The sequence below is a fragment of the Ischnura elegans genome, chromosome 4 (genome assembly GCF_921293095.1).
Source record: "Ischnura elegans chromosome 4, ioIscEleg1.1, whole genome shotgun sequence".
Classification (NCBI taxonomy): Eukaryota; Metazoa; Arthropoda; class Insecta; order Odonata; family Coenagrionidae; genus Ischnura; species Ischnura elegans.
Genome location: NC_060249.1, coordinates 4,903,094 through 4,928,762, shown reverse-complemented (window position 1 = coordinate 4,928,762; position 25,669 = coordinate 4,903,094). Strand labels below are relative to the sequence as shown.

The following is a 25,669-nucleotide window of genomic DNA, read 5'->3' as shown; positions in this document are numbered from 1 at the left end:
AGGCCTAATCTGTTAGTGCATCATGCAATGTAAGTACATCTGTATGTCTAATTATCCTCATGATCCACCAAAACTTTAATAAAGGAATACATACCTGTAAACACCAGAATGGGCAGGGGTATCAATTTGATCCTTTTTCACGTTGAGGTGAATACTGTTTTATAACAGTGGATCTTAGATTCAATTTATTTTGTGATATTTTATCATTTTGTTTTTCATAGATGGACATAAAAGCAGGGCTATCATTTCTTATTACTTTGTATGGAAAAATCAAATTTAACTGAAATGGCTGTGTAGATGAAATTGATCCCTCTGAAAGAAAGATTGTATTTTGAAGAATGGATGGTTAACATATGACATAATTTCCAATTAAAATTAAAATTCTAAGCTCTCTTTTATGGAATTATGCAGCAGGAAAAGAATTTTTGCTTAGTACGTTCTTACAGCATATATGTGCACCAGGGATCACTTTGATCCCCTGAGCCATTGAAGGGAGTTGGCCAAGTCTGGTCATTCCAGTGTTAGTTACCATTTGAGAATTAATGAGGATGTGTCATTTTTTGTAGTATTTGAAAGCACTCTTCAAACCAACTGAGGATTGGGGACCAGAGCATTTGGACCAGAAAATCGTTTCTTATCCACAAATAGAAGGTGCAGAAGAGAAAGGACGTGGTTGCATCAACGAATTTGACATCAAGGTGCCATAATGACAATGATTTGAATCTGAGAAGAAAACTCTTGTGTTTTCCATATAACACATTATATTGGTGAATTCTCCTCTGGTTTTCCAGCAGTTTCCCATCCATTTCTCCCAAAGTTTTGATTTCCAGTCAGAAAAACATGCAGTTAATTGTCCTATTGAGTGCAGTGATTAATTTCATGAACTGAGAGACTATATTGCCATCCCTGATCGCAGAGGAAAAAATGACATCTTAAGTACATATCTCTGTCCTGCAGTCTACATACATATTTTCTTCATCTATATAGGTACGACTTTGTGATTCCCTCTGGTCCTAGTGTACTTATAGTTGTAGATGGACCCATTGCCCTTTTCTTGTAATCCTCTTCTATGACTTTAGATGTCATTCAGTGCATTCTTTAAATGACTCTACACACTTTGCGTCCATGCATTATAACATGTGAGTTTGGTTGTAATTTTTGTATTCCTATTTTGTATGCTTTCAATGTTTGCTTCATACTTAATGAAGCTGCCAAAACTAAAATGATAAGCAATGCTTCAAGGTCAATGGTCCAAGTCACACAGCGGAATCATGCATCCAAGCATGCATCTGACGAAATCCCAGTTTGATCAAAGATGGAAGTGGGAAATAATTAGATCAGTGATAATCATTCTATTCTTGAAATCCATCCTAAAGCCAATAACATGAATTGGGACTTAGGTTTCAACCTCAGAAACAACTGGACATCAGGGCTGAAGTGAATCAGAAGAGAATTTAAGTTATAAATCAAAGGATAAACAGTAAGAAGATATGTAAAGCAGAAATGTCACAGCCTCCCCTTTAAGGCAGAGGCCGAGTTGGCTATTGAAACATTGGAGGAAATGGAGCAGATAAACCGGTGGCTTTATGGAATGCTCAATAATCGTTCACAAACATTAGAAACTGAGCTTGATAAGAAATAATCCTTTTATGGCTGTGATTTTAAATAAAGATATTTATTCATGGATGCGAACATTTTCAACTCTTTTGACTGCAAGATGGACTTTGAAGCTTTAATATACATATTACATGTACATTATTTTGCTAAAGCTAGATAATTTTCATGAATGTATGTACCATGCATTGGCCAAAACATCAATATAATATAAAACTTTTCCTACTCTGCACCACATTTCCCACACATTACAAACTGACTGTCGGTGTTCAATTAGTGGTTCTGGGGATTTCATGCACCTACCCTTGACTGAGGCCTCACTATGATGCTTTGTTGGCCCAATAGGTAGTTGCAGATTCATGGGCCAAATCATACTATGGGCCAACCATTATGTGTCCCATCATCTGCCAAAGTAGAGCCAACCAAAAGGTGTTACTTTCTGAGCAAAACGTAAATATCCACACCTTTAATTAGAAACACACTAGCCAAGGTTTAAATGATGGGTGAGTGTAAGTTTCAGGGTTGAAAATGGACTACATCCATCTTCATTTTTTTTGGACATCAAGTTCTCAACCTTTTAATGAAAAACAGCAAGTTGATTTACCAAAAAATCACATAACAGAAATTTTTTCTTAGTGGTGTTTTCTTTAACCTTTTCCCTACTAAAGACGAAAATATATCCGTGTGGGCGTTTCTTGACCCGGGAGACGAAAGCAGCATATTTTTGTCGGAGGTTTTCTTACGCAAATGAACGAATGCCAAGTATATACGTTTCCTAGCTCTCCCCTTTTATGACAGTCTGGGGTGTAAGACGTATTTGTTTTGGGTCCCAACACTGCGGGATTTAGGCTTTACCCTCGAAATCCAGGAGCAGGAACCCGGACCCTTCGACTTATATTACCCCTCCCAGCCGTAAGGTACTGCGGTCATACAATTGTTTATCCAGTCAGGTTTTGAAATAAATATTTCTTCTTTTTTCAAGAAATATAAACTAAGAATTGAATTCTTTGTCTTTTGAGCAGTGTTTACAATTTTTAAACAAAATTCTACAATAAATATTAAGGTGAAAGGATACTTCGGGAGAACTCCGCGATAATGGTCGCTGGCATTTAATTCCGAAAGCGACCGCTGCAGTTTGAATTGGAGGGGAAGTTGACTGGGTGGAAGGGGGACTCGAGAGCGAAGAAAAATTCATCGTAGGGGAGAGGGATTGAGCTCTCCTACTGCAGTGTCAGATTTTGGTCCGCTGGTGGTCGGGATCTCGGATAACCTTGGCAGACCTCAAGGAGTTGTTTGTGTTGCAAAAAACACTCTTGAGGCCCAAAAAACTCTTTTTGTGTTACGTTAGTTGATCAGCCCTTCGGTCGGTCTCTTATGCTCTGGATAGTTCCCGCATTGAATTCCGCTCGCTTTCTTTACGGTCTCCCATTTCTATTCATCCTGTACTTCAGTGAATGCATCAAAAATAAGAATGCAGTTTATAATTTATAATACAAATATAAAATAGACCGCATGACGAGACTTATTACACACCGGTAACCAATATTGCACAATATAATTGACCGAAACGAGAATGCGAGAAATCGTGTATCACTTTCGTTAATTATAGTTTCAATTTTCTCTCTACCGTTTGTTGTTGCAATCCTTCACAAAATCCACGTTTATATTACTTCAATACTCCGTATTATTGTGCACTTCAATTAGAATTTTTTCCTATGATGGCAACGACAGCATAATTTTTAGTACAGCTGGGAGGAATCCTAAATTACCTCTTTTTTGAAAGCTTCAACTCCAAGTGTGAAAGGTGAAAGTATGTCTTGTTTCCTCTGAAAGAATGAAACAAAATATCGTCTGCCACTTTCTCCCTAGATGTTGTGGGCCTTAAATTGCAAATACGGCCAAAGAAAGAGGCCGTCAACCTTTTCCACATTTCCGCCTGCCACGTCGCATTGAGCATTTGCTCTCGTGTTTCCCTCTCCAACTTTTCCCTTGAGGTTTTATCCATTTTAAGTGATGATATGAAATTATTCATGGAATCTTGGCTGGCCAATGCGATGTCACTTTGTACATCAGGAACAAGCCCATAATGTTTGTCTGGTCCCTCAATTCGCAGACGTTTCTTTTTTGAAGTTTCAGAGAATTCCAGTCATCGCTTTCTCATGTATTCCCCATTCCTTTTGGAGGAAACAGAAATTTTTTGTGTATTCTCCTGGACTCTTGCTCGTCAGTCCTTTGTGAATTATGCCAAGTACATCATCTTTCACATTGAAGGCTACCGATGCAATGGCACACCTAGTTTCATAGGCCCCCCTCAAACATAAATTTACCCTTTTCTCTCCTACGTACTTAGCTACATAAGAGTTGTAGGACTCCGCAAGATTGTTAGTCACGTTATATATCAAACTAGTGGAGTGACAAGATAATAGACTGTTGGCATAGGTGATATCCTTCCATATGCCGCAACTAATGAAATGAGGGACCAAGTTTTCCTCTCCTTCTTTGGGCCCTTTGCAATAACATTTGTCACATTTATTATGGTCACCAAAAACATGATTCGGTCCTTGCTCTATGTCCTTCTGTAGGAGTTTGACCCTTTCCGACCTGGCCATTTTCGCTCTGAAGGAGATTGCCTCACTCACAGCTACCCTCAATCTTTGCAAGTTATTGTTTATTGTTCTCCTGTACCCAATGGGCACTGCCCCTTTTGAATTTCTTGGCCGTCGTGCAATATCTTGCAGTCTACAGCTGTAATTTCGAAGTAGGTGGTTGACGTATTCTACTTTTTGCACTGGTAACTGCGGCCCATATGGCATTTCCCTAGACAGCCTTTGCATTATGCTACTATCACCATAACCTGTAATAAAGGTATTGCCACTTCACGTAAGGAGTCAGTTTTTCCATTTTCTGCTTTCCTCAATCACACACGACACTGACCCGTCGAAAAACACAAGGGTCTCTTGCTCTCGGGGCACGCTTGAACACCACCGTCTCCTGAAACAAAATATTCTTTTTTTTCGGAATATGACACCGACCCCCGAAGCAGTTTGTCGGGAAGGAAGGCAAGGGATTGGTGGTGGGGGAAAGAGAGGGGAATAAGTGAGACCGACAGAGGGAGGGGAATTGGAGGTGGGGGGATCCTTCTCTGAAAGACAGCAGTGTCACTTCCCTGCCAGCACTGTGATAGTCGTCGAGCTGTAGAAAGGCCAAAACATCCACCACGCTTTACAACATTACGCGAATCTGGTTGCATGCACGCTCTACCGGTATATATATTTGAAATTATTAAAGACAGCTTTTGTGCAGATGATTTCCCATAACAGCCAAGAACCCCATGAAGTTCTTGATGACAACGAACAAGAAAACTGGAATTTCCCGCCAACCAATGAAATTTTAATGTGGTACTTACAAAATGGAATGCTTCTGAACGAGGCGAAGTGCAGAGTGCAGGTTTCTTTCAACTTATCCTTGATAACCTTTCTCTTTGATTACCCAATCAAGGGGAATTCTCTCAATAGATCCACCTCTGTTAATGACCTTGGAGTGATACTCACATCAACGCTCAGTCCTGAAGATCAAGTGAACAAGATAACAAAAAAAAGCGAGCTCAGCCCTTGGATTCATTCTAAGAGTATCAAGAGATGGCTTCTCTGCTTGGGTATTGAGGACTTTGTTTGTCCAGCTTGTGCGACCTTTGCTGGAATATTGCTCTCCCATATGGTCACCACATACAATTGGTCTTACACAAGACATTGAACGAATTCAGAATCGCTTCCTGAGAATCGTGGGACTTTGACTGGGCTTTCCACTTAGGGATGTTCACATTGATGATCTTCCACCCCAGCTTCAGCTCTGTCATTTGAGTTCTTCACGGCAGATCGCTGACCTGTTTTTCTTAGGAAAATTCTCACTATAGAATTAGACTCTCCTGAGCTGTTGAGTATAAGACTCAATTTGTGTAGCCATCCTGATCCCAGGACCTGTTGCAGTGGGGCCACCATTCTACAGCTTGCGCCTACAGCTCTACTCTGCCTTGGCTGTATCGCATGGGTAACAGTCTTTCACAAAATTTTGACTTTTTCAGCACCAGCTTGTCCAAATTAAAAAAATATTTATGTATTTGCACGTTGTTAATGAAGAGTGTTAGTATGAAGTTTAAATGTTTTAGACCAAATCAATCTTTGTAGTCATTACCTGCACATGTTTTGAGTTATTGGTTAGTTTTATAGTATTTAATGTGTTATTTTTATCATTTTGGTTAATGTTAACATCTTTCTAGCTATTGCTTGTTGTTAATTTGATAATATTTACTATGGTTATTGTTTTCCTTGCATTTTATGTAAAAATTTGTCAAGCAGCCATGTATTGTTAACAATTGTTATGAAATGGTGTTGACCCTTGAATAAACAAATAAATTCCCAAATTTAGAGCTATAATCGGCCAAGTTGACTGAATATAATGCCAGAAAACACAATGGCAGATATAATGAAAAGTAAAATGTTATGACGTAGTAACGACATCACAATATTTTCAACATTCATACAAACATTTTTATTTATGACAGCCGAGAACCCCATAAAGTTTTTGATGACAACGTACTACAAGAAAACTGGAATTTCCCGCCAACCAAGAGCCCTGGCTGCTTGAACAAACAAATGCTATTGCCAATCCGCAGCTGGTTGCTCGCGAAAGAACCAGCGAGTGTTTATCAACTTAGTTGTGTTTTCCGTTTATTTAACTGCTTGTATTGCATTAAATGTGGTTGTGATATAATTAAATAAAGTATAGAAGAGTAAAATGTGTTTTTTAGAGAGTGTCCTTTGAGTCTTCCGTCTGGCCGTTTGCAAACGATGGGATCTTGTAACCGGTATGTATATGCAAAAATAGTTTCATTCATTTTCCTCTTGTTTTGTAACCGTTAATCGTTCATATCTTCATAAATCAAATGATAATATTCTGTCATTGCTGGAGGAGTGCGTTTTAAGGTAATTGTGTAAGGTTTAATTCAAATTCAATGTGTGTTTATGTTTGACGCTGGCGAAAGTGACCGACCTTGTAATTGTGATTCCTTTGTAATCGTTTCCGTTTTGAGTGTAGCGATTGAATGTAGCAGTTAATGTTACTATTTTTCTATGCATAGTTAATTTATAGCTTGCAAAGTTTATTACTTTTTTGTGAGAGTAGTGTATTTCGTGTGTTCTGCGGAAGTTCCTGCAGTGAGGAATTTATTTGGGACGTGATAATTTCAGTTTTATCCATTAAAACGTGTTTGACTGGTTTCAAATAGGTGAAATAAAACCTTGTTTTCTTCCTGCTATCGGATTGTTTTTTGCGCACAGGAAGTATATCAATTTGACGGCCATTCGCGTGAATTGTTTAATTTGATTGTATTGAAACAGCTACCTGGTTTTCATGTTTATCTAACGAGTGTAGTCTGCTCATGCACATGGACTGGGCTACGCTTTCGTTTTCGCAAAAGTCACGAAATGTGCATCTTTTAGAATAAATATTTATGTTGGACCTGACATGAGCTCGTAAGGCAGCCCAGTGCGCAGGTAAGCTGACCTTTTTCAGGCACGGTTTCTTGTTGCTTTTCATGGGTGAGAATAACTTTTGCGAATTTTTCAATTAATTTTCCTTCATGTGGAACTAAACGTGCAAGGTTGGCCGCGCCACCTCATCGACTATTATAAAAAATTCTACAGCCATCGAAATCCTCACTAACATTTTCTTTTATCAAAAGCGGTTGTCAGTCAATAAATCGGAAATATCTCCTACACTTTTCACTTATATCCTAATTGATGAAGGAAAGACGACATTCTGGGTATCCTGGTGCATTCCTCTCCACCATACATTTGTTTCAGGAACCAGCAAACAATTTGCAACTCATTAATATCTACGCTGCAGTTCATGAAAATGAATGGAAATGTTGAATGAATGTATCCGCACTGCTGAATTATGCATTGTAGCTTGCTGTGTTTCATACAGAGGTGAAGGATTCAATTGTTTCATCATGAGTCAAGAATCTGAAGATTGGTTTAAGCAGCTCTCCCCTCTCCTTCCCCACCACCGCACGCTTTCATGTTTTAGCATTGATTGTTGTGTCTCCCTTTATTAATATCATTTATATCTCATTCTGGGCCTACTTCTGCCTTTCTACCCATCCATTTACCCTTCAAGGCGTGTCTTCATCAAGTCATTATCTTTAATTCTTTTAGGACTTCTTTTCATCTCTCCACTTTCGTCGTTTTCAATCAGAAGGCTTCAATTCTTTTCCTCCATTAGTATAGCGTCTTGCACCCTGTTCCTTGAAATGATTATTCACTATTGCATAATTTGCCTCCCATTATCTATGTGGGTGGTTATCTTGTATATCTTTGCATAGTTTTTCATTCACTCTTCTCTGGCTTTCCACGCCTTGTAAAAAATCTTGTTGCTTATTCTCTTGCTGTCTGTCCTTCAGTTTACACATACTCCTAATCTTCTACTTCCGTTGATTGCTCAATTGAAAGAATGTTATGAAATGAATGACTGTTAGAAATTGTTATTTAATGATTGATTTAAAGTACAGGTCGTCTTATATTCATAACAGGCCACACTTTTGATGACTTCTCGACATTTTCAAAACAAAGAGAAAACTGCTTGTCTGACACAGAAAGTGGAATTAGAGATGCATGGGAATGTGTAGAGTAGAGTTGGGTGGGGGAGGTGTGGTTGAGTCATGTGAGCTTGAATGCCAAAGCTTTTGCTGCGAAAGTGTAAAGTTGTACTTAGGGGGGGGAAGGAGGAAATGGAAGAGTAGTGATGTGATGATGTCAGAGGGTGGCTTTGGTCGGGAGCAGGTTGATTTTTTAACTCATTCGTGTTTGACTAACCTTCTCATCAATAGATCTTGGATTCATTATTTCATAAATACTTTCTCCTTCAGTGACACTGATGGCTCTTTTTCATTAAATTTCAGGTGTGCAGTTTGTATTTATATATTTTGATATCTTCATGAGAAGTGGTAGGGGGAAGGTCGATTGTAAAGTGTGCCATATTTGGGATGGCAAGGAGAGAAAGTGTGTGATGTGTTAAAGGCCACTAAATCATCAAAAATCTGTTTCCTTCATGTATAATTTCCAAAATGTCTTAAGTGTCTCTTTGTCCATTCCTCACTGTGTGCACTGCCTCAGTATCAAAATCAGGCTTGCTTCTGTTTATGGCATTCTGTTCTACTACAGGAGAGGTGGCAATTCCTTTCTTTCTGCATTTTCTGTGTTGGGCCATTTTGGTAATTTTATTTTAATTTTCATGTAATCTATTTGATTAGGGTTATTCAGATTCAAAATTCCAATTCATCAGTTTAAAGTAAATGGAAGGGAAAGATGTAATATAATGGAAAATAATTTTTTGTCAATTAGCCGTTCTGACATAAAAAGAAAAAATGTGAAAGTTGCTGCCCTCTTTTAAGGAATTGGTGACATCATTTGGTTTCTTTACTCAATCGAATAGAATCTTTTGCTAAGGGAAGCAATCGCTCAAAAGAAAGTAAGCTGCAATAAAATACGCAAAACCCACACAAAAGGCTGAGGAGTAGCTGAGATGTGCGGCAACCTGATTGGCATAAATTCGTCACATCATCAAATCATCTGTGAAAGGGTTAACTGTTGAGAACAGCTCTTGAAATCATTTCACAATTTTCCACAAAAATATATTTTATTCGACTGCAGCCTCTATGCCACTGCATCGTCATTCAAGTTCAAAAAGTGTAGCATTTTAATTGCTAAATGTTTTGGTGGAAAAGAGAGGGAGAGAATTGGAGGAGGGGGTGTTGAACTCAGGCGATGATCCTGTAGAATTTAAATGTAGTTCAAACTAAAAGGTCTATTTGTGGAAAATCGCACCTCTTGATTACAATATCCATAGGTAGTTCGTTATAGTTCAACGATAATTTTCAGTATTCCATCATGTCTCGTGATGTGGCCAATTCAATTATCCCATCTTTTTCTTTTTTTTGGAAAAGAAGTCTTTTTCTACATAGGGTTTTCAAAAGACCTCCTCTATTTCGTGACTCTCTCATGATCAAGGAGAATTTATGCATTACCCTCATTTTACAGAAACTGTGAAGGGGACTGTAAATATTTTCTTTAAAAAGCCTTCTAAACTCAACTATTAAACTTTAACAACGCAAAGAAACAATTTTGAAACCATATCCTTCCTTCTCTTCAATCGAAGCCCCTTTTGAATATTTGAAATCCTGAGGGACTAATGCAGGAATAATTCATGCATCATCGATCATTCTAGCGGGTACAAATCGGCATTTTATGTTCCACTATAGAACATTTGGAACAAGAACTATGGAAACACATTCACACATGTCCTTCGGCAGCTGATTTCACTAGACCCCAACTCCCTTTCACTCATCACTCTCCTCCATTCACTGGACTTATTCATGCCATCTTCCTCTCCTTCATGTTCACTCCTTACCCAGAACTGTGACTATGTCATGTTCCACATTCATACCACTCCTACCTAATATGTAATCCCTTTACTTTGTTCATTATAGTGGCACTCTGTTCCTATATCTGTTCCTTCTTCGCTGTCTCTTTGCAACAGACAAGCATGAATACATAGAATGAAAATTTACCTGAACGTGACTACATAGAATAATATTTTATGTATCAAAGTAACTTACAATTAGATACTGGTAGATATTTGGCTTCAACACATTTTATATACAGTAAACACGGGATACTTGAGGCCAAATTTTGAAACCTTTAACATTATTTTCATAAATGGGCACAACATACTGTTTTCTTTGGCATTCTCATTTTATATGTTTAAAGTATAGTTAATTATGAATACTTTTACGTACAAAATGCATTTTTGTTGACATAGTAAATACTTTTATTTTTAAAATTTTATTTGGGCTGAAGTTAACTTTAAGATTGGGTTACTTGACCCCGGACTATAATTCCCATTGGAATAACCATTTGAAGGCAGTTTGGGTTCAAATAGAGCTACAGTTTAATATATATAATATATATTTATTTACGGGTTAATAGAAAACCCTTTATATTGGTGTACATTAATTACAAGTATTTCAAGTAAAAAGGAACAGTTCAAAATTATCATGTCAATAGTAACAACTAAAATAAGAAAAAAAAACAGGAACAGTCAAGTAACATTGCATCTCACAAATCTTTTAAAAGTGGTTGAAGAAGAAGAAAAAATGTCGATGTCCCTTGAGATTTCATTAGCATCTCTCATTGCACGGTATAGTGGGATTTAGAAAGAATAATTGTTTGGTAAAAAAGGAACATTAAACAAATTACACTGTCTGGTGTTCACCAAAGGTACTCTTAAGGACAGAAATGACAATAAAGTTGAGCACTTTATGTGATTGTTTAAAACATAATATAAAAATATAATACCAAATTGTATTGAATGAATACCAAGAGTTTCTTCTACTATCCACACAACTTTACCTCTTATTTCACAGTGCTTAAAAAATTGAATATTTTTCCGAAGCAAAACAAATTTTTGATCTGCCTTTGTCTTTTCAAGCCAATTCAACAATCTACAGTATATAATTGAATGTTCTGAAATTCAAATTCGAAAGCCCTCTGATCCAATAAATCAAGCTTTGACATGGAGTGAGTATAAAAAATGTAATGCCATCAAGTATTTAGTACCTTGTGAACCAAATAAATTTGTAAATTATGTTTCCTCTGGGTATGGCGGAAGAATAAGTGACAAATTTTTTTTCCTGTGGTTTCTTCTGATTTTGTGCTCAGGACAAACTCTTCCTTTCATAGTGTACATATTATTCTCTTTTAAGTTGGATATAGCACACTGCTGAATCGCCGTATTTTTTTTTCTGGCAGCGCTGAAATAGTTTTCAACCCTTAGACCCGTAGCACACGCCGATTTTGGACGGCCGTCCACATTCCGATAGTGAACAATGGAAGGGCATGGGAGCTTGCACACTGACCGACCGCGCAACGGCACTGGTAAAAAGTCGGTTAGCTACCGGCCAATGCCACTGCGGATCCCCTGCGCCAGTTCAACAACCAAGCAACTTATCTTTTGACATGTAAAAATCCGGCGTGTGTGCAAGCAGGTAAAATATCGGCCGATATTTTACCGGCCGTCCAAAATCGGTGCGTGGGCCTTACAGTAACATTCACAAGAATAAATGTGGACAATAATTCGCCATTCTATATTATAATTCAGACAAATCTAAGACGAACATAAGTGATTATTTTACGATATTAGTTCCTTATGCCACCTAAGTTTTTATAGTCTATAAATTATGAAAAGCCTTTAAAAGTAAAAAAACGAGCATTGCGTGACAGGGATTTGTTATGTAATATGAAATGTACCCCTCGAGAATCATTTCAGCGTTTACTAGGGGATAATTCGAATAAAAATGGAAGCCAGGGAAGAGTAAATCGTAACAAAATTAAGTATTTGATGCAAAATATACTCATATGTACGATTGACATATTAAACAGTGCTATCATAATTAATATGCATTGACTCCTGACTTGCCTGTTTGAAACCTTGCATTTCCGGAGCGCTAAAAATGTCAACATTAGATGTATTTTTGCGTATTTTTTTTGCCTTGTCCTCTATTTATTAATAATGAAAAATGAGCATCAGAGCACTCATATTAGGCACAGTATTAGAACTAGCCCTCACAAAACCGCAATCCGAAGGCATGTCTCACCACGGCATTCACAAAGTCAAGCACGGCTCGGATAACGGCGTTCACTGAAAGCGTACAGTCAACGAAGTAGCTGTGTGTGACGTCAGAGCCATTCGAGCCTGACTTCCCGCCGAAACTGGCCGTTTCGAAAGGGCACAAATTTAATGGAGCACAAAAGAAAATGTAATGCACCTATTGCAGAAATTTTTTCACCAATGTTAATTATTAGCCAAAACTCACCGTTAGCATCTACTTAAATGGGCAATTTCGTTTGAGGTTAACACCCCTATTAGTGGAGTGGCGGACGTAGACTTGAGTGATCGTCCAGTGTCAGTGGTGTCTCCGACCGTCCTTGTTCATCTGCCCTGATTGTCTTCTCGTGAAATATCCTCATATCGCGTGTTTACGTCGTGTGCTATCTTTCCCATATTTACTTCATCCCGGAATGTTGCCTTAAGAGGTTAATGAGGTTTCTATCCTCGCTGTTCGGATGTTATGTCTTTGGCTGTGCTTATCCCAGTGGTTTCGTATTCCACGCGAGTGTGATTTGCGCTGCTCTGGAATCTCCAGGGCTCGTATTATCACCATCTGTCGCTCCTCCTCCCAATACTGCTTCTGGAATATCGTCCGGAATGTTTTGAAGTCTTCGTACAAATGCTGCGTCGCGGCAAACCATTTTCCAGCTTTTCCGATCATTCCTTGTCTCACCGCGCGTGGTGAGTCGTCTTCTGTCATGCGGTATTTCCCAATTCTTTCAGATCCTAATGGCACCTCATTGGTCTCGAGCTCGGTCTTCCGTCGAATTTTCATCTGCACAGCTCCTGGTGCTGTTGGTGCTAAGACTGACCGAGCGCACTCCTCCTTAATAGGTGCGCCACGTGATTTTAAACCGCAGTTTGTAAACCCTCGTCGAGATCGGCCCCTCTGCTGCTGGATTCACTCTCATCGCCATCTGCTCTTGTCTCCTTTGAATTCTCTTACCTCTCCTGTTCTTCTTTCATTCGTCCTAGTTGCACCTGTATTTCACTTCTTCTATGCTATTCCGTCTCCATATTAATTTGACGCGTTTCTGTATCCAAGCCTTCTTTTTCCAACAGCAATTTTAAAAGCTCAAGTAATTCGAATGTCGCCTCCTGTGATGTTGAGCCTCCTCGATCTCTTTACATGTTATGCAACTTTTCCTTTTTCAGTTCGTGAAATATCTTTGTCACTTCCGTCCATTTTGAAAGTTGCTCTATCCTAGCAGCTCTATTTTAGGTTTCCCATGGTCTGCATCTAGACGAATAGTCCTGCCCCACACGTTGCGCCGCCGGAATGAAACGTACACCGGTATTTTACAAATCAAAATATTTTATGCATTGCTAATAAGATTGCCCTGGATAAGTACTCACGAAGAGAAATCGAGAGCAACGACGCGTACCACCGAGCACTACTGTTCGCAATTACATGACTCAATTTGTTTTCTCACGTCGTCATGGAGACTCGTTGTCCTCCATCGACTCTCATTGTTTCTTCACATCCTCAAGGAGAATTGTTACAACTTTCTCTATTTGTCTGCAAGTTGAAAGTGATCTGACATCCACATTCACATCCTTTTACTGTTGTATCATCGCGGATAGTCCCCGCCTGGACTTAGTGGGTTTGGACGCGTTGCGGCTGCAGATGTTTGCGGCCGACGTTGCCCTGCTTAGAAGATGTGGTTAATCGAATTATTCTTTGAATTGCAGAGCATGTCCCTTGGATGCGAATGTGAGCTGTTCATGGAATGCGACCTCGTCAACGGGAAGCTGCAGATAAAGTCAACAACCACAAGATGGCGATCCGAGACCAGCGCCACTTGCCTCCCCTGGCATCCTTCATTGTCTGCATCGCATGCTTCTCACTCTTCAACCTGCTCATTAGTGCCTGGGTGGACGTGGAAGGAAGCGACAAGACGGAAGTGGACGTATGGCTGGAGGAGAACACGCTCGACCATCTTAAGTACTTCTTCCAACAACTAGGTACGCACCACATTCTCTCTTCATACTAATTCATTTCTAATCTTATGAAGTATGCGTGCCAACAGAGAGTAAGCGAAATGAATCCAAGCAGGGTTTCTAATGCAAATAATCTGTGTAGAGAAATCTCTGTAATCCAGCCTTACGGTAATTGGGCATGTCCAGTAATCCGGCATCCTAAGCTGATAAAATAATGTCTTCAGTTTTAAGTAATTTTCCTGCGTATTGTAAGTATTGTTTTCGTTCTTTAGTTTGTTTTTTCTATTCGTATATAATCCGCATGAATTTTGGGTTCTGTGATTCACTGAATTAGGAAAAGAAAACAAAAATTATGTAAGGAATTAAGATACATCGCCCGCTTGGTGAACATTTAATTTTGCAGGTCTGTTCAGTGCACTACAGGCTTGACATATGCTTACTTAATTTGAAAATAAAAATCTTGGAATTGTAAATGTATCCTGTACCTTTCCAATAATCCGGGGTCTCCGATAATCTGGCCATTTCACGGCTGCTTATCTATCAGATTACTGTGTGGATGCAGATGATGTAGTTACATTTATACCTTAAATGTTTCGTTTTAGCTCTAGCATCAATAATAAAAAAATATTTGACCTGTGGTCTAGCAATTTTAGACTGCGCAATGTGACTAAAATGGGATTTTCTCAAAAAAATTCGATTTTTTTTCAACTGTACGATTAGTTTGTTTACATTGTATAGAAAACTTTGAATACCAAAGAAAACGTATTGTGGGTGTAACATCATTGCTTACGAGGACGCACAATCTTAAACTGCTGCAACGCTCGCTCACAGCGGACATACTGTGGATTGCAAAGCGCGGGAAGTTTGTGCGCATGCGCGCGCGCGCGTGAGTCTCTCGGTCTGATTGTGAGTCGATTGTTATCGTGACTTGATGGAGTGTACTGAGCGTGGTCCTTATTTACTAGGACCATTTTACCGAGCAGTGTTTTACGAGCTAGACGTTCTGAAACTATAATGTTTTAATTTGCAGCGTTTTGTAGTCCGTGTATGTTGTGTTCTATATATCAGCAATGGCGTCATCTACGAGACATTCATCATCCAGTGGCTACAAAATGTTTGGTGTGGATGAGCAAGTGAGTGAAACGGTATTGCTGACCATAAGTGATGTAATTAGGCACTAGAATTTCGATTGGAAATTAGAAAAAACAGAGACAACGGTAAAAAACAGGGTACCATGAGACAGCCAATTAAACTTTGAAAGAAGTAAGATAATTATGGCGAAGAGCGAAGAACGTATGATTGTTCTCCTAGAAAAATGGATGGAAAGATCAAGCAAGTAGTTCGATATTTGTGCTTGTGTAAGCATTGATTTCAAAACCCGGAAATGCCGCGGGCGAGAAAGTCGTATAGTTAGAGGAGTCTTGTCTGACCGAAGAACATCTCGGAAGATGATAATATCGCATGTGGTTGATTCTAAAACAGCCTCGCAGAATCATAAGAGGGAAGAAAGAAAACTTCTAGAGCTTGCGAATAAAAAAATGAGAATGAATGAAGAAAGTGCGAAAAAGAAAGCAACGTGGATACAGAATCAGACGAATGCAGAGATGAATGTGTTGGTCAAAGTCACGGCCATCCTCAGATACTAGAATCGAATGAGCAAACAAGATTAAACTGAAACACTTTAGCTGGAACATGTGGCAGCAGCATCTTTGGCGTCGGCATTATTGAGGAACATGAGCACATATACTTGTCCTTCAACTTCTCATATTGCAATTTTTGGCAAAAAATAAAGTGAGGCGAGAAAGGGAAAAGTAGTAAATCGGTCGTTAAGAACGATTTTAATAGTGATGCCGAGATTCAAACCATATATTTTTATGGAAGAATTGACCAGACCTATGCGTTGCGGCAAGTGAAGAGGTAAAAATCAACGACGAGAACGTCTAGAAGACCACATAACTCTTCATCAAGAACCTGATTCTAAATACATCGGCCATGTTATTCCCTTATCAAAAAATGAAGTGGACATGGCAAACATACATTATGTGTCAGAAAATACGTCACTTTATGTGAACTTATTTGTGTAGGTTGTAACGGTTGCCCAAGAAACACAGGCCAGCACAATGGTGTTGTAAGAATCATTGAATAGATAGTTGAAAAGCTACTTCAATGAGCAATATGCCTTTTTCACACGAACGAGCTCCCTCTAAGACATCCTTTTGAATTTTTAAAGGGTAAAACAATAGGTCCTACAGGATATAGTGGGTCACTTGGGAAAGCAGCTTTATCTGACTGCCATAAATTGCCTCCCGCTAAGTTTGAACTGCCCCCCGAGACCTCTCTTATGTCCTGATTTAAGAAAATACCTAAGTACTGATCAAAAGTACTTGTTTGATATTTGTTGAGTGGTTGGTGAGTATCCTCTTGCATTTGGAGGTGGAGGCGCGCTAAAGTCCTGATTTAAGAAAATACCTAAGTACTGATCAAAAGTACTTGTTTGATATTTGTTGAGTGGTTGGTGAGTATCCTCTTGCATTTGGAGGTGGAGGCGCGCTAAAGTCCTGATTTAAGAAAATACCTAAGTACTGATCAAAAGTACTTGTTTGATATTTGTTGAGTGGTTGGTGAGTATCCTCTTGCATTTGGAGGTGGAGGCGCGCTAAATCATGCTAGATGCTGCTAACCCTATTTTACTATTTTTATGACTTGTTGAACCAGAGAGGGCGGGTGTCGCAACCAGTCGACCATCGTCAATTTGGTCTCAAATTACGCATTTAAACTTCACAACACCATTTTGACATCTTCTAGGTATATTGAATGGTAATTTTCTCAACATTCGATTGTCTCCCGTGTATAAGAATATACACCTTAGAAAATACTTTCGTAAAAAGTTCAATGTTACCTGCAAATGTTAACCGTAGTTACACTATGTACCTACTCCGAAAATGTCAAGGTGTTTGCAAAAGTTTCGAGCGAGTTAATCCGTCAAACAAAAAAAATGTCCGGTTGATCGTGAGGCATGCGCTCTTCATTGAAGGCCGTGTCGACTGCGATTCGCGTCTCCATCAGAGTTTCTCAGCTTCCCCGCTGCGTAGCGAGGCAAGCATAGCGCGTCTGCATCGCCTGGGACGATGCCAAACTCCTCGCATTCCTCCTCAGTCACTTTTTCTCATGCGGAGTGTCGAATGGGAAAACGGGCAAGGTGTGACCAAGGGGGCGACATACCCATAAGGATAATGCGTATAGGTTTTGATACATCAGTGCCATCTATGCCAGTGGTCCAAGGCTGCCGCGAAATTTGAATGGACATCTCGGCGCCTGTTCTTTTACGCGTCACGATAGGGCGTGCAATTCAGGCTTAATAATGCTACTGCGATTGCGAGAAACTTAAAAGCAATGAATGTAGGAAAATCTTCCTGATGAACTTCCCCAGGTTACTTCCCCAGGTTACTACTAAGTCAACTGGCGATCTGGTGGTTGGTAAGAATAATGATCTCGGAAACTTACTTCAGTGGACATTGTTATTTATTGATACAATAACTGGTAAAACTAATACAATAATAACAATTTAAATATTACATACTAGAGGTGAAATCTGTGGAAGTTAACAATTCTACAAGCACATGAGATGCACAAGCAACAAATATCAACGACAACATGAGAGATATCAATGACAACATGAGAGATGAGCAGCCTTTGCGTAATAGGAGACAGATTCCATTATTTAAGTAAACACTCCACACTTATAGACAAAGAGGGTGACCCAATTTTCCTTGAGGTAGATGTATCTTGCAACACCTCTGGGACAGGGAAATTAATGCTAATCCTGAAACCATAGACCATAACATTACTTCGCTAGAAATAAGCATGCAAGTTTGAATATCATTTCATGGAATATAATTATTTAATTATGAAAGGAGAAGGACATTATTTCGTAGGAAGTAGTTCATGACGAGTACCCATTAAGATAGCATATCTTGGCAGAGGAGTCTTAAAATGAAAAGTTCTTAGAAGTTAATACCCATCACTTATGCGGAAAAAAGTATTCCAAAATTTTGGAATACTTTCTTACTTAAGTAGACAACGAGAAAAGTAATTAATATTTTATACCATTGTAGTAGAAATTAAGTTCTTACTTCAAAATGAAAGAGAAAGTTTTAAGAAATGTAAACATTGTTGAACACTTAATGAATTATGCTCAATTGATGACAATTAAACAGTTGAAAGGACAAAGTTGAAATAGCAAATTAAATACATAACCAACAAAATGATTAGCTTTAAACAAACCAAAGCATAGCAGTAGCGATTCGTGAGTAGTTTGAACACTAGGCAAACTGCAAATACAATGAAAAACATATAGAAATATAAGGAATACAAGACACCATGAAATGTTGAAAACATGAGAAAAGGTTAGATAATCACAGGTTGAAATCAAAATGGAATAATGAATGAAACAAATCACTCACATTTTCATCACCAAATACATTTCATACCCATGCAATTTAGCAATAACCAAGATCATTGAGACTCATATCCTTCATCGAGCACATTCCAAAATCGTAAGGGACACTGTAAGCAATAAAAAAAAGTCTGCTGTTAACACTAATAACTATCAATACGCCTTAATATCGCCTTTGTTTACAGCGAAATTCAATATGGCAGCCCCCAGTTCATTACTGCTCAGAAAAAAGAAGTATTTCGTGAAAAAGGTCTTGATTAGTGGCTAGTCTGTATATTTTTCCTGAGTGATGCTCTCTAAATCGTCGAATATCTTTATTCCTTGCTTCCAAGGCCTCCTCGGATAGCTGGCCAATACGAATAATTGCGTCCTTAATAACTGCCGCATCGTGAATCAAAACTTAATGCACATTAGGTGGCATATAGAACCCGAATAAATTTTGACATAAATTTTGGCCGTGGAACAACGATATTTTGTTAATACAGCTTCATTTATTTGCAGCTAACAGATAGCATTTCATGCTGCTCGTTTCTGCCAATACAAAACCAAGCTATGAAAGAATTTAGATATAAATGGAAGAGTACACACTTGATAAAAACTAGTTATTCTTATTTGCTTTATATGCCATATCTTTCCATCAATCACTATAAGCAAAAATATTAAAGTCACCAAAATACTGTCGATCTGAATTGGTCAAAGATTCTTTATCTGCTCATTAATATACCTTTCTTCTTCCACGGAAACCTCTCTCATTTCTCGGATCCATTGAATAGTTATTGGTCTACAAAATCTGGTCGAGGATGGGCGAGGATTAGACCATAAAGATTTACCTGTATCAAAAAACTCGGTTAATGTCGCTCTCGTGGGGACGACCGACGGTCAGTCCCGCTAATGAGAGTTCAACCTCGACTTCGAGCCTAATCCGACCCTTTTCGGGTACCCGAGCTCGCGAGGGATCGACCCAAAACACCGGGAGGGCCCCCACCCATCTGGGCCACGTGTGGTACATTTTACATTTTACAATTATTTTAGTGCTATCTACAATTTATTGGCTTTATCGTCTTGTTGATCACACCAGGAATACGGGCGTTTTTGATCGTCTTTCTACGACGATTTTTAAGAATTTTATCCAATCTGCGATAAAAGTCCCCTTCTGACTTGGCAACGCGGCATCCATCAACTTTGGGGTGGGGTAGGAAAGGCCTCTCGCTCCACGCTGAACAATGGCATTCTCAATTCATGCAAAGGAAAAACTTGCCCACTGCTCATGCAGGCATGATGAGAGGGCATAAGAGAAGAGGTTCTAAATCCATCTGCTTTGCAGTCTATTTCTTTTAGTTTCTTCTCGTGATCACGTCATAGTGCGTTGGTAAACGTAACATCAACATAATACCATGAGAGCCATTTCTAGGGTGTTTGGCAGGGGGTGATCAATAACCAGCAAGCATTTGGACTCCAACATGCAACACATAATACTGCTATATGCTGTTAGAAATAAAAATAAAATTAAGAAACATGCATTAAGTTTTACATAGGTTAGTTGGCTACACCACAAGTCATGCAATCTATTTATGAGTTCTATCGCTGCTGCTATAATCTCTTATCGATCCTGGAAAAAAATGACATTCTGAATCTGTCTGTTCTACAATCTATCTCTCTTATTTCATTTATATGATCTGATCTTCCATAGTATGTTGGCGACCGTAAGATATGGTTAACTTCGTCAGAAAAGACACTGCTTTTGAATTTGTCTAAAAGGTTTAGCCTATTTTACAATCATGAGGGTCCCAAACACTAGCAGCGTATTCCAAATGTGGTCTAACGAGGGAGAAGTAGCTAATTTCTCTCACTTTGTCGTCGCACTTTCCTAATATTCCTTTAACAAAACCCATTTTACAATAAGCTTGAACGGTTATTTCTCGAATATGTTTATTCCACGATAAATCATTGCTGAGTCTAACTCCTAGATATTTCAGAGATTCAACAGTCTCTACTTGGGTACCCCGAATTATATAGCTACGTTGTAGGAGTCCTTTACTTTACTTTGAGTCCTTCCCTAAAAATTTACATAGTTTTAAAAAGCGGTTGAAGAAGTAGGGACCAAGGGCTTTGTATAATGTTTTTTATTGTTCTTTCAAATGTTTTCTATTGTATTTTCAATTTTTCTATTGTCTTTTTTTCATCATATGTACATGTTACCACCAGGCTAAATGCCTACTTGTAACAATTTTAATAATAATAAGGTTAATGTCGCTCTCGTCGGGACGACCGACGGTCAGTCCCGCTAATGAGGGTTCAACCTCGACTTCGAGAGGTGTAGTTATTCTTCCTCCAGAAATTCATTACGACGCATTTTTTTCAAATTTAATTCTAACTGCCAAGCATCGCACCACGCTTCGATAGCAGCAAGGTCATTCGTTAGTTCATCTATATCTCTGCTGGAACGGATGATTTGTTACACGTCGTCTGAGGAAACATTTCCTCCAAATTTACTAATAAAATTATGCATATACTCCGATCTACGCTCCCGTAAAGAATGAGTAACCCTGTTAAGCCTTGAGATTTTGCAGCTATTGGCAGCGATGAAGCACGGAGGAATTGCACATCCTTGAATGAATAACAAAAGCATTCCATAGAACCTTCACCCTCATACGACGAAAAAATGAACAGAATAACACTTTCTAAGGAGTGCTAATATTACTCTAATGAGAAAAAAACTAGGAATACTAAAGGACACAAATTAATGGGAAAAGGAATTAGAAAACATTGATTAATCATCAGCGCTGGATTGGCCATAACTTTGTGGAATTCCGTATTTTTTTCCAATCTACATCTACATAATACCCTGCGAGCCACGTCTAGGGTGTTTGGCAGGGGGTGATCAATCACCAGCATGCAGCATGTATTTGGACTCCCACATGCACTCCACACCGTCCAAAAAACGTCCCGTATAATAACAAACTATACAACTAAATGCTGTTAGAAATAATAATTGAATTAAGAAACATGCATTAAGTTTTACATAGGTTAGTAGGCTACACTATAAGTCATGCAATCTATTTACGAGTTCTATTGCTGCCGTTATAATCTCTTATTGATCGTGGAAAAAATGACATTCGGAATTCTGTCTGTTCTACTATCTATCTCTCTTGTTTTATTTATATGATCTGATCTTCCGTAGTATGTTGGCGTCCGTAAAGGCCGTTTTACACGGTACACGGAATTGCGCAGGTTAGAGCTGCATCAATTTCTAAAATGGCGTGGAATTGCGCGAATGCATGAACGAAATTAGAACATGGGCTATTTTGCCGTCTCGCGTCCACGCATTCTCTCATGTGTTCTAGCAATTTACCGCTTCACACGACGCAATTTTGATTGCGCCTTCGCAAGTACGTCAGATTGCGCAATTCCGTGTACCGTGTAAAACGGCCTTAAGATATGGTTAACTTCGTCAGAAAAGACACTGCTCTTGAATTTATCTAAAAGGTTTAGTCTATTTTTCAATCTACGGTCCGACAGAGATTCCCATCCCAGTTTATCTAGGAGGTCAGTTACACTAACAAGACTATCGTAACGACCTTTCACATACCTGGCAGCTCTTCTTTGCACGCGTTCTAACTCTGTTATTAAGCCTTTTTCATGAGGGTCCCAAACACTGGCAGCGTATTCCAAATGTGGTCTAACGAGGGAAAAGTAGCTAATTTCTCCCACTTTTTCGTCGCACTTTCCTAATATTCTTTTAACAAAACCCATTTTACGATTAGCTTGACCGGTTATTTCTCGAATATGTTTATTCCATTTATGCTAGTTAGTCTCATTGAATAGAAAATTTTCTCACGAGTCCAAATATATAAGCCAAAACTCTCCTAGCACTCCACAAGCGTCAATAAATGCCAATTAAAAATTCTCGAATATCGCTTGAAGTCACGAGACTTGAAACGCCTCCTGACGTCATCGCACGGTACACCATTCACTTCACTTAGGGGGCCTTTACAGTTCGGCGTTGCGTTGACGCCGCGGCTAGCGAGCCAATCAGAGCCCGTCTTTGAGAATTAATGACGTCACGTCTCCAGCTCGCTGCGTTGTCGCAGAAAAACTGAACCTGTCGGATTTTCTCTGCGTCAAGGCGGCAGTACGCCGACGATTTCGAATTGCTGTTTGTTTCTGGGTATACAAATATGCAAGATTAGCTCTAATGGGAGTGGCAAATGCTATTTATTTAATTATTTACTACTATTTTGAAGTGTTCAGCTTCGATATTTCGTATCTTTCCTAAACATAAGACAAATTTTAACGCTAAAATAGATTACAATCACTGAGGAGCATAGATTAGCGTAACAAATACCCGTAAATGGCATCAAAAGCTAAATACAGCGTGAGGGTCCTTGTTGGTGACTAAGGTCGTTTAAATTTCATTTTATATCCAATAATTGTGCCCTCATGATCTACTCATTTAGATTTATTTAGATAACATGACTAAGACAATCTGTTTGAACAACAGTTATCATTAATAAATATTCCTGATAACATTCCACGTTACTCATGTTCATTGAGTGTATGTAATTTGCTATTTTTCGAATATTCCGAGTTAGGAAATAAAATTTAAAGGTCATAATAATGCATAAACAAGGGCCATCACTACATGCATTATTATCGACTTTATGGTCGCCATATTAACTTCAAATGCTATTTATAATTAAGAAGAACATTTTAAGAAATGAAATTGGGTAAACATGCTGAAAACAACATATGTATTGTGCGTTTGGTTCGAATTCATAAGATGATATGCTCATAGGCCGATTTTTAGTAGCCGACGCTTTTTGCCTCTCATTTGTTTTCGCAACGCAGAGCAAACCAGTGCAACTTCCTATGCCCGCCGTACAATTTTGGTGGCAGGTTTTTGAGGCTGCGGAATTTTAACGAACTACGAGCGCTACTTGTCGTGTACCCATGCTTTGTATGTAGCTCGGTAAGTTCACGTGTGTTTGAGCGAGTTATTTGCACTTGAAAAACTATTTAATTGAGTTCTTCAGCGTTTTTTTTGTAATTCTAAACGCTAAAGTAATTCACTGTGTGGATTTCACGGGTGAGGGAGGAGCTAGTTCGCTTTATTTTCGGCGATATTTGAAATGCCACAAAGCTGTGTCGCACCAGGGTGTACTGAGGGGTATGGCTCTAAAAAGTCTACCTTCTCATTTTTCTCTGCTCCCAAAGATCCTGTTAAGAGGAGTAAATGGCAAGCTGCAATACCAAGGGTAAACTTTGAGTTGAAGGCAGGGCAGAGACTGTGTGAAAGGCATTTCATGCCCCACGACAATCATCCAGTGAGTACCTTGTACCATAAGTATTGATTATCTATATTTATTCTCGACATTTCGATGGCTAATGTAATATTTTCTTTTCACAGTTATGATGATCTCGTAAGGATGAGATACGGTACTCAACTTAGAATTATTGCAATTCATCTTTTACTCTCATCACATTTGAATGTTAAATGTCAATGTAAGTGCTACCCTTGTTAACAGATACTTTGTGAATTTTTGAAGTGAACTTTGCCTTCTCCATCAATGTGAATGCTAAGGTCCTGAGTTTATGCCAGGCTCTTCATTCAGTAAGTAAAGATTAAAATGAACATTCATGATTAGCTGCGTATGGAGCCCTGTTTACTTTGTTGTCTTTGTTTTTTTAGATGCCGAGATTGCCTGAGAATGCTCAATGTCTTTTCCATTTGTCTTTTCTATTTGGATTACAAATATACCATTGCCACGTGTGTTGAGTGACTTCAGGCTTCTGTGCCAATGCTTTTACTATATATCTCAGTTCAGATGGTAATCATTGTTGTTCATCAAGTAAGTTACAATTAATATGAATGGAGATTTCCTTAGCTACGTAGAATCTTTTAAATTTGTTAGTCCTAAGTGATTGGCTGTACTAAGTCTTCATTGCAAAATGGAGTGACACTTGCGGTGTGCCTAATGCTATGCTAATTCTTCACTTTACATTGTAATACTGGTTCTGAATGCAATAATGCAAGTGATGATGAGAATTTAGTATTTAATTATTGTACTTATTGTTACAGCCATCAGGATATTGATTTGTTATAATGTTGACTGATGACAATATTTTTTCCTAGTCTAGAATTAATTAATGTGTGATATTTGATGCCAGATGGTCAACAACTTTGATCATATAGATATGTGAATTCCCTACATTCACCAATGTCATTCATAGTTTAATTCTTAATGCCCATAATGCATAATGGCATGTATTCCCGTAGTAAGTATAATTGAATGATGGATTAGAAGAATTGGAAGGTAATTATTTTTATCATTGAATTTTTCGTATTTTCAGTTAAATTGCTAAAGAAAACTGAAGATGTAAGTATTTCTGTAACATGTAATTTATTGCCTTGTGATTGACTGATGTTAGAATGTTTCCTATTTACAGATTCATCTGTTTATCAGCAATATCTGTTAAGAAAATGACTTCAGTATGTTTTTGGTGCCAAAGTGGTGTTACGTTAACACGGTTCTTATATGGAGAAAATTATTGGATATAATTTTTCGTGTGGCAGTGATGTTCTTTGATAGGTGCCACTAATGACTCGGATTGGAAGATTTTTGTGTCGTGAATTGGAAACTAAGCCACAATGAATGTGCAGATAAACTTTTAAGGGACGAGGTCATCGCAATACATACATAGTTAACCCTTTTATGGAGTTTACCACTTCCCAGTATTGAGAAGGTCACATTGTTCTTTTTATTTGTTCAATCCATATCAACACATGTTTCAAAGGTATCTCCAAACCTGAATAAATTACTTAAATGCAGAGGGTATTTACTTTTCATTTTGAACCAAACCTTTCATAAGATAGATATAATGAATTTATTTTTAGGATAACTCTCTTCCATTACCTAATTGAGAAATTTGTAC

At 38.5% G+C, this 25,669-nt stretch overlaps 2 protein-coding genes and 1 long non-coding RNA gene across 7 annotated transcripts in view; all 3 read left to right on the top strand.

Moving 5' to 3' along the window:
* LOC124157010 (sodium- and chloride-dependent GABA transporter 1-like) overlaps positions 1 to 1,696 on the top strand; it is a 41,196-nt gene extending 39,500 nt beyond the window's left edge. Inside the window, exon 11 of the mRNA XM_046531472.1 lies at positions 567 to 1,696. Coding sequence (XP_046387428.1) covers positions 567 to 707 — 141 coding nt within the window. The 3' untranslated portion in view covers positions 708 to 1,696. The remainder of the gene's footprint in view (positions 1 to 566) is intronic.
* Positions 1,697 to 6,149: 4,453 nt separating this feature from the next.
* The window catches only part of LOC124157007 (apoptosis-resistant E3 ubiquitin protein ligase 1), a 347,050-nt gene continuing 327,530 nt past the window's right edge, over positions 6,150 to 25,669 (top strand). For 2 of the 3 annotated variants that reach the window (XM_046531468.1, XM_046531466.1), the window contains exons 1-2: positions 6,150 to 6,478; positions 14,032 to 14,304. In XM_046531468.1, coding sequence (XP_046387424.1) covers positions 14,070 to 14,304 — 235 coding nt within the window. In that variant the 5' untranslated portion in view covers positions 6,150 to 6,478; positions 14,032 to 14,069. Of the gene's footprint in view, positions 6,479 to 7,029; positions 7,167 to 14,031; positions 14,305 to 25,669 lie in introns of those variants that run through there. The other variant, XM_046531467.1, reaches the window with a different exon arrangement.
* LOC124157009 lies at positions 23,588 to 25,572 on the top strand. 3 transcript variants are annotated; one of them, XR_006864509.1, is made up of 5 exons: positions 23,588 to 24,060; positions 24,144 to 24,347; positions 24,426 to 24,585; positions 24,870 to 25,050; positions 25,184 to 25,572. It is a non-coding gene; the product is annotated as an uncharacterized LOC124157009 (long non-coding RNA). The 3 variants fall into 3 exon arrangements; XR_006864508.1 differs by lacking the exon at positions 24,870 to 25,050; XR_006864507.1 differs by having other exon boundaries at positions 24,870 to 25,572.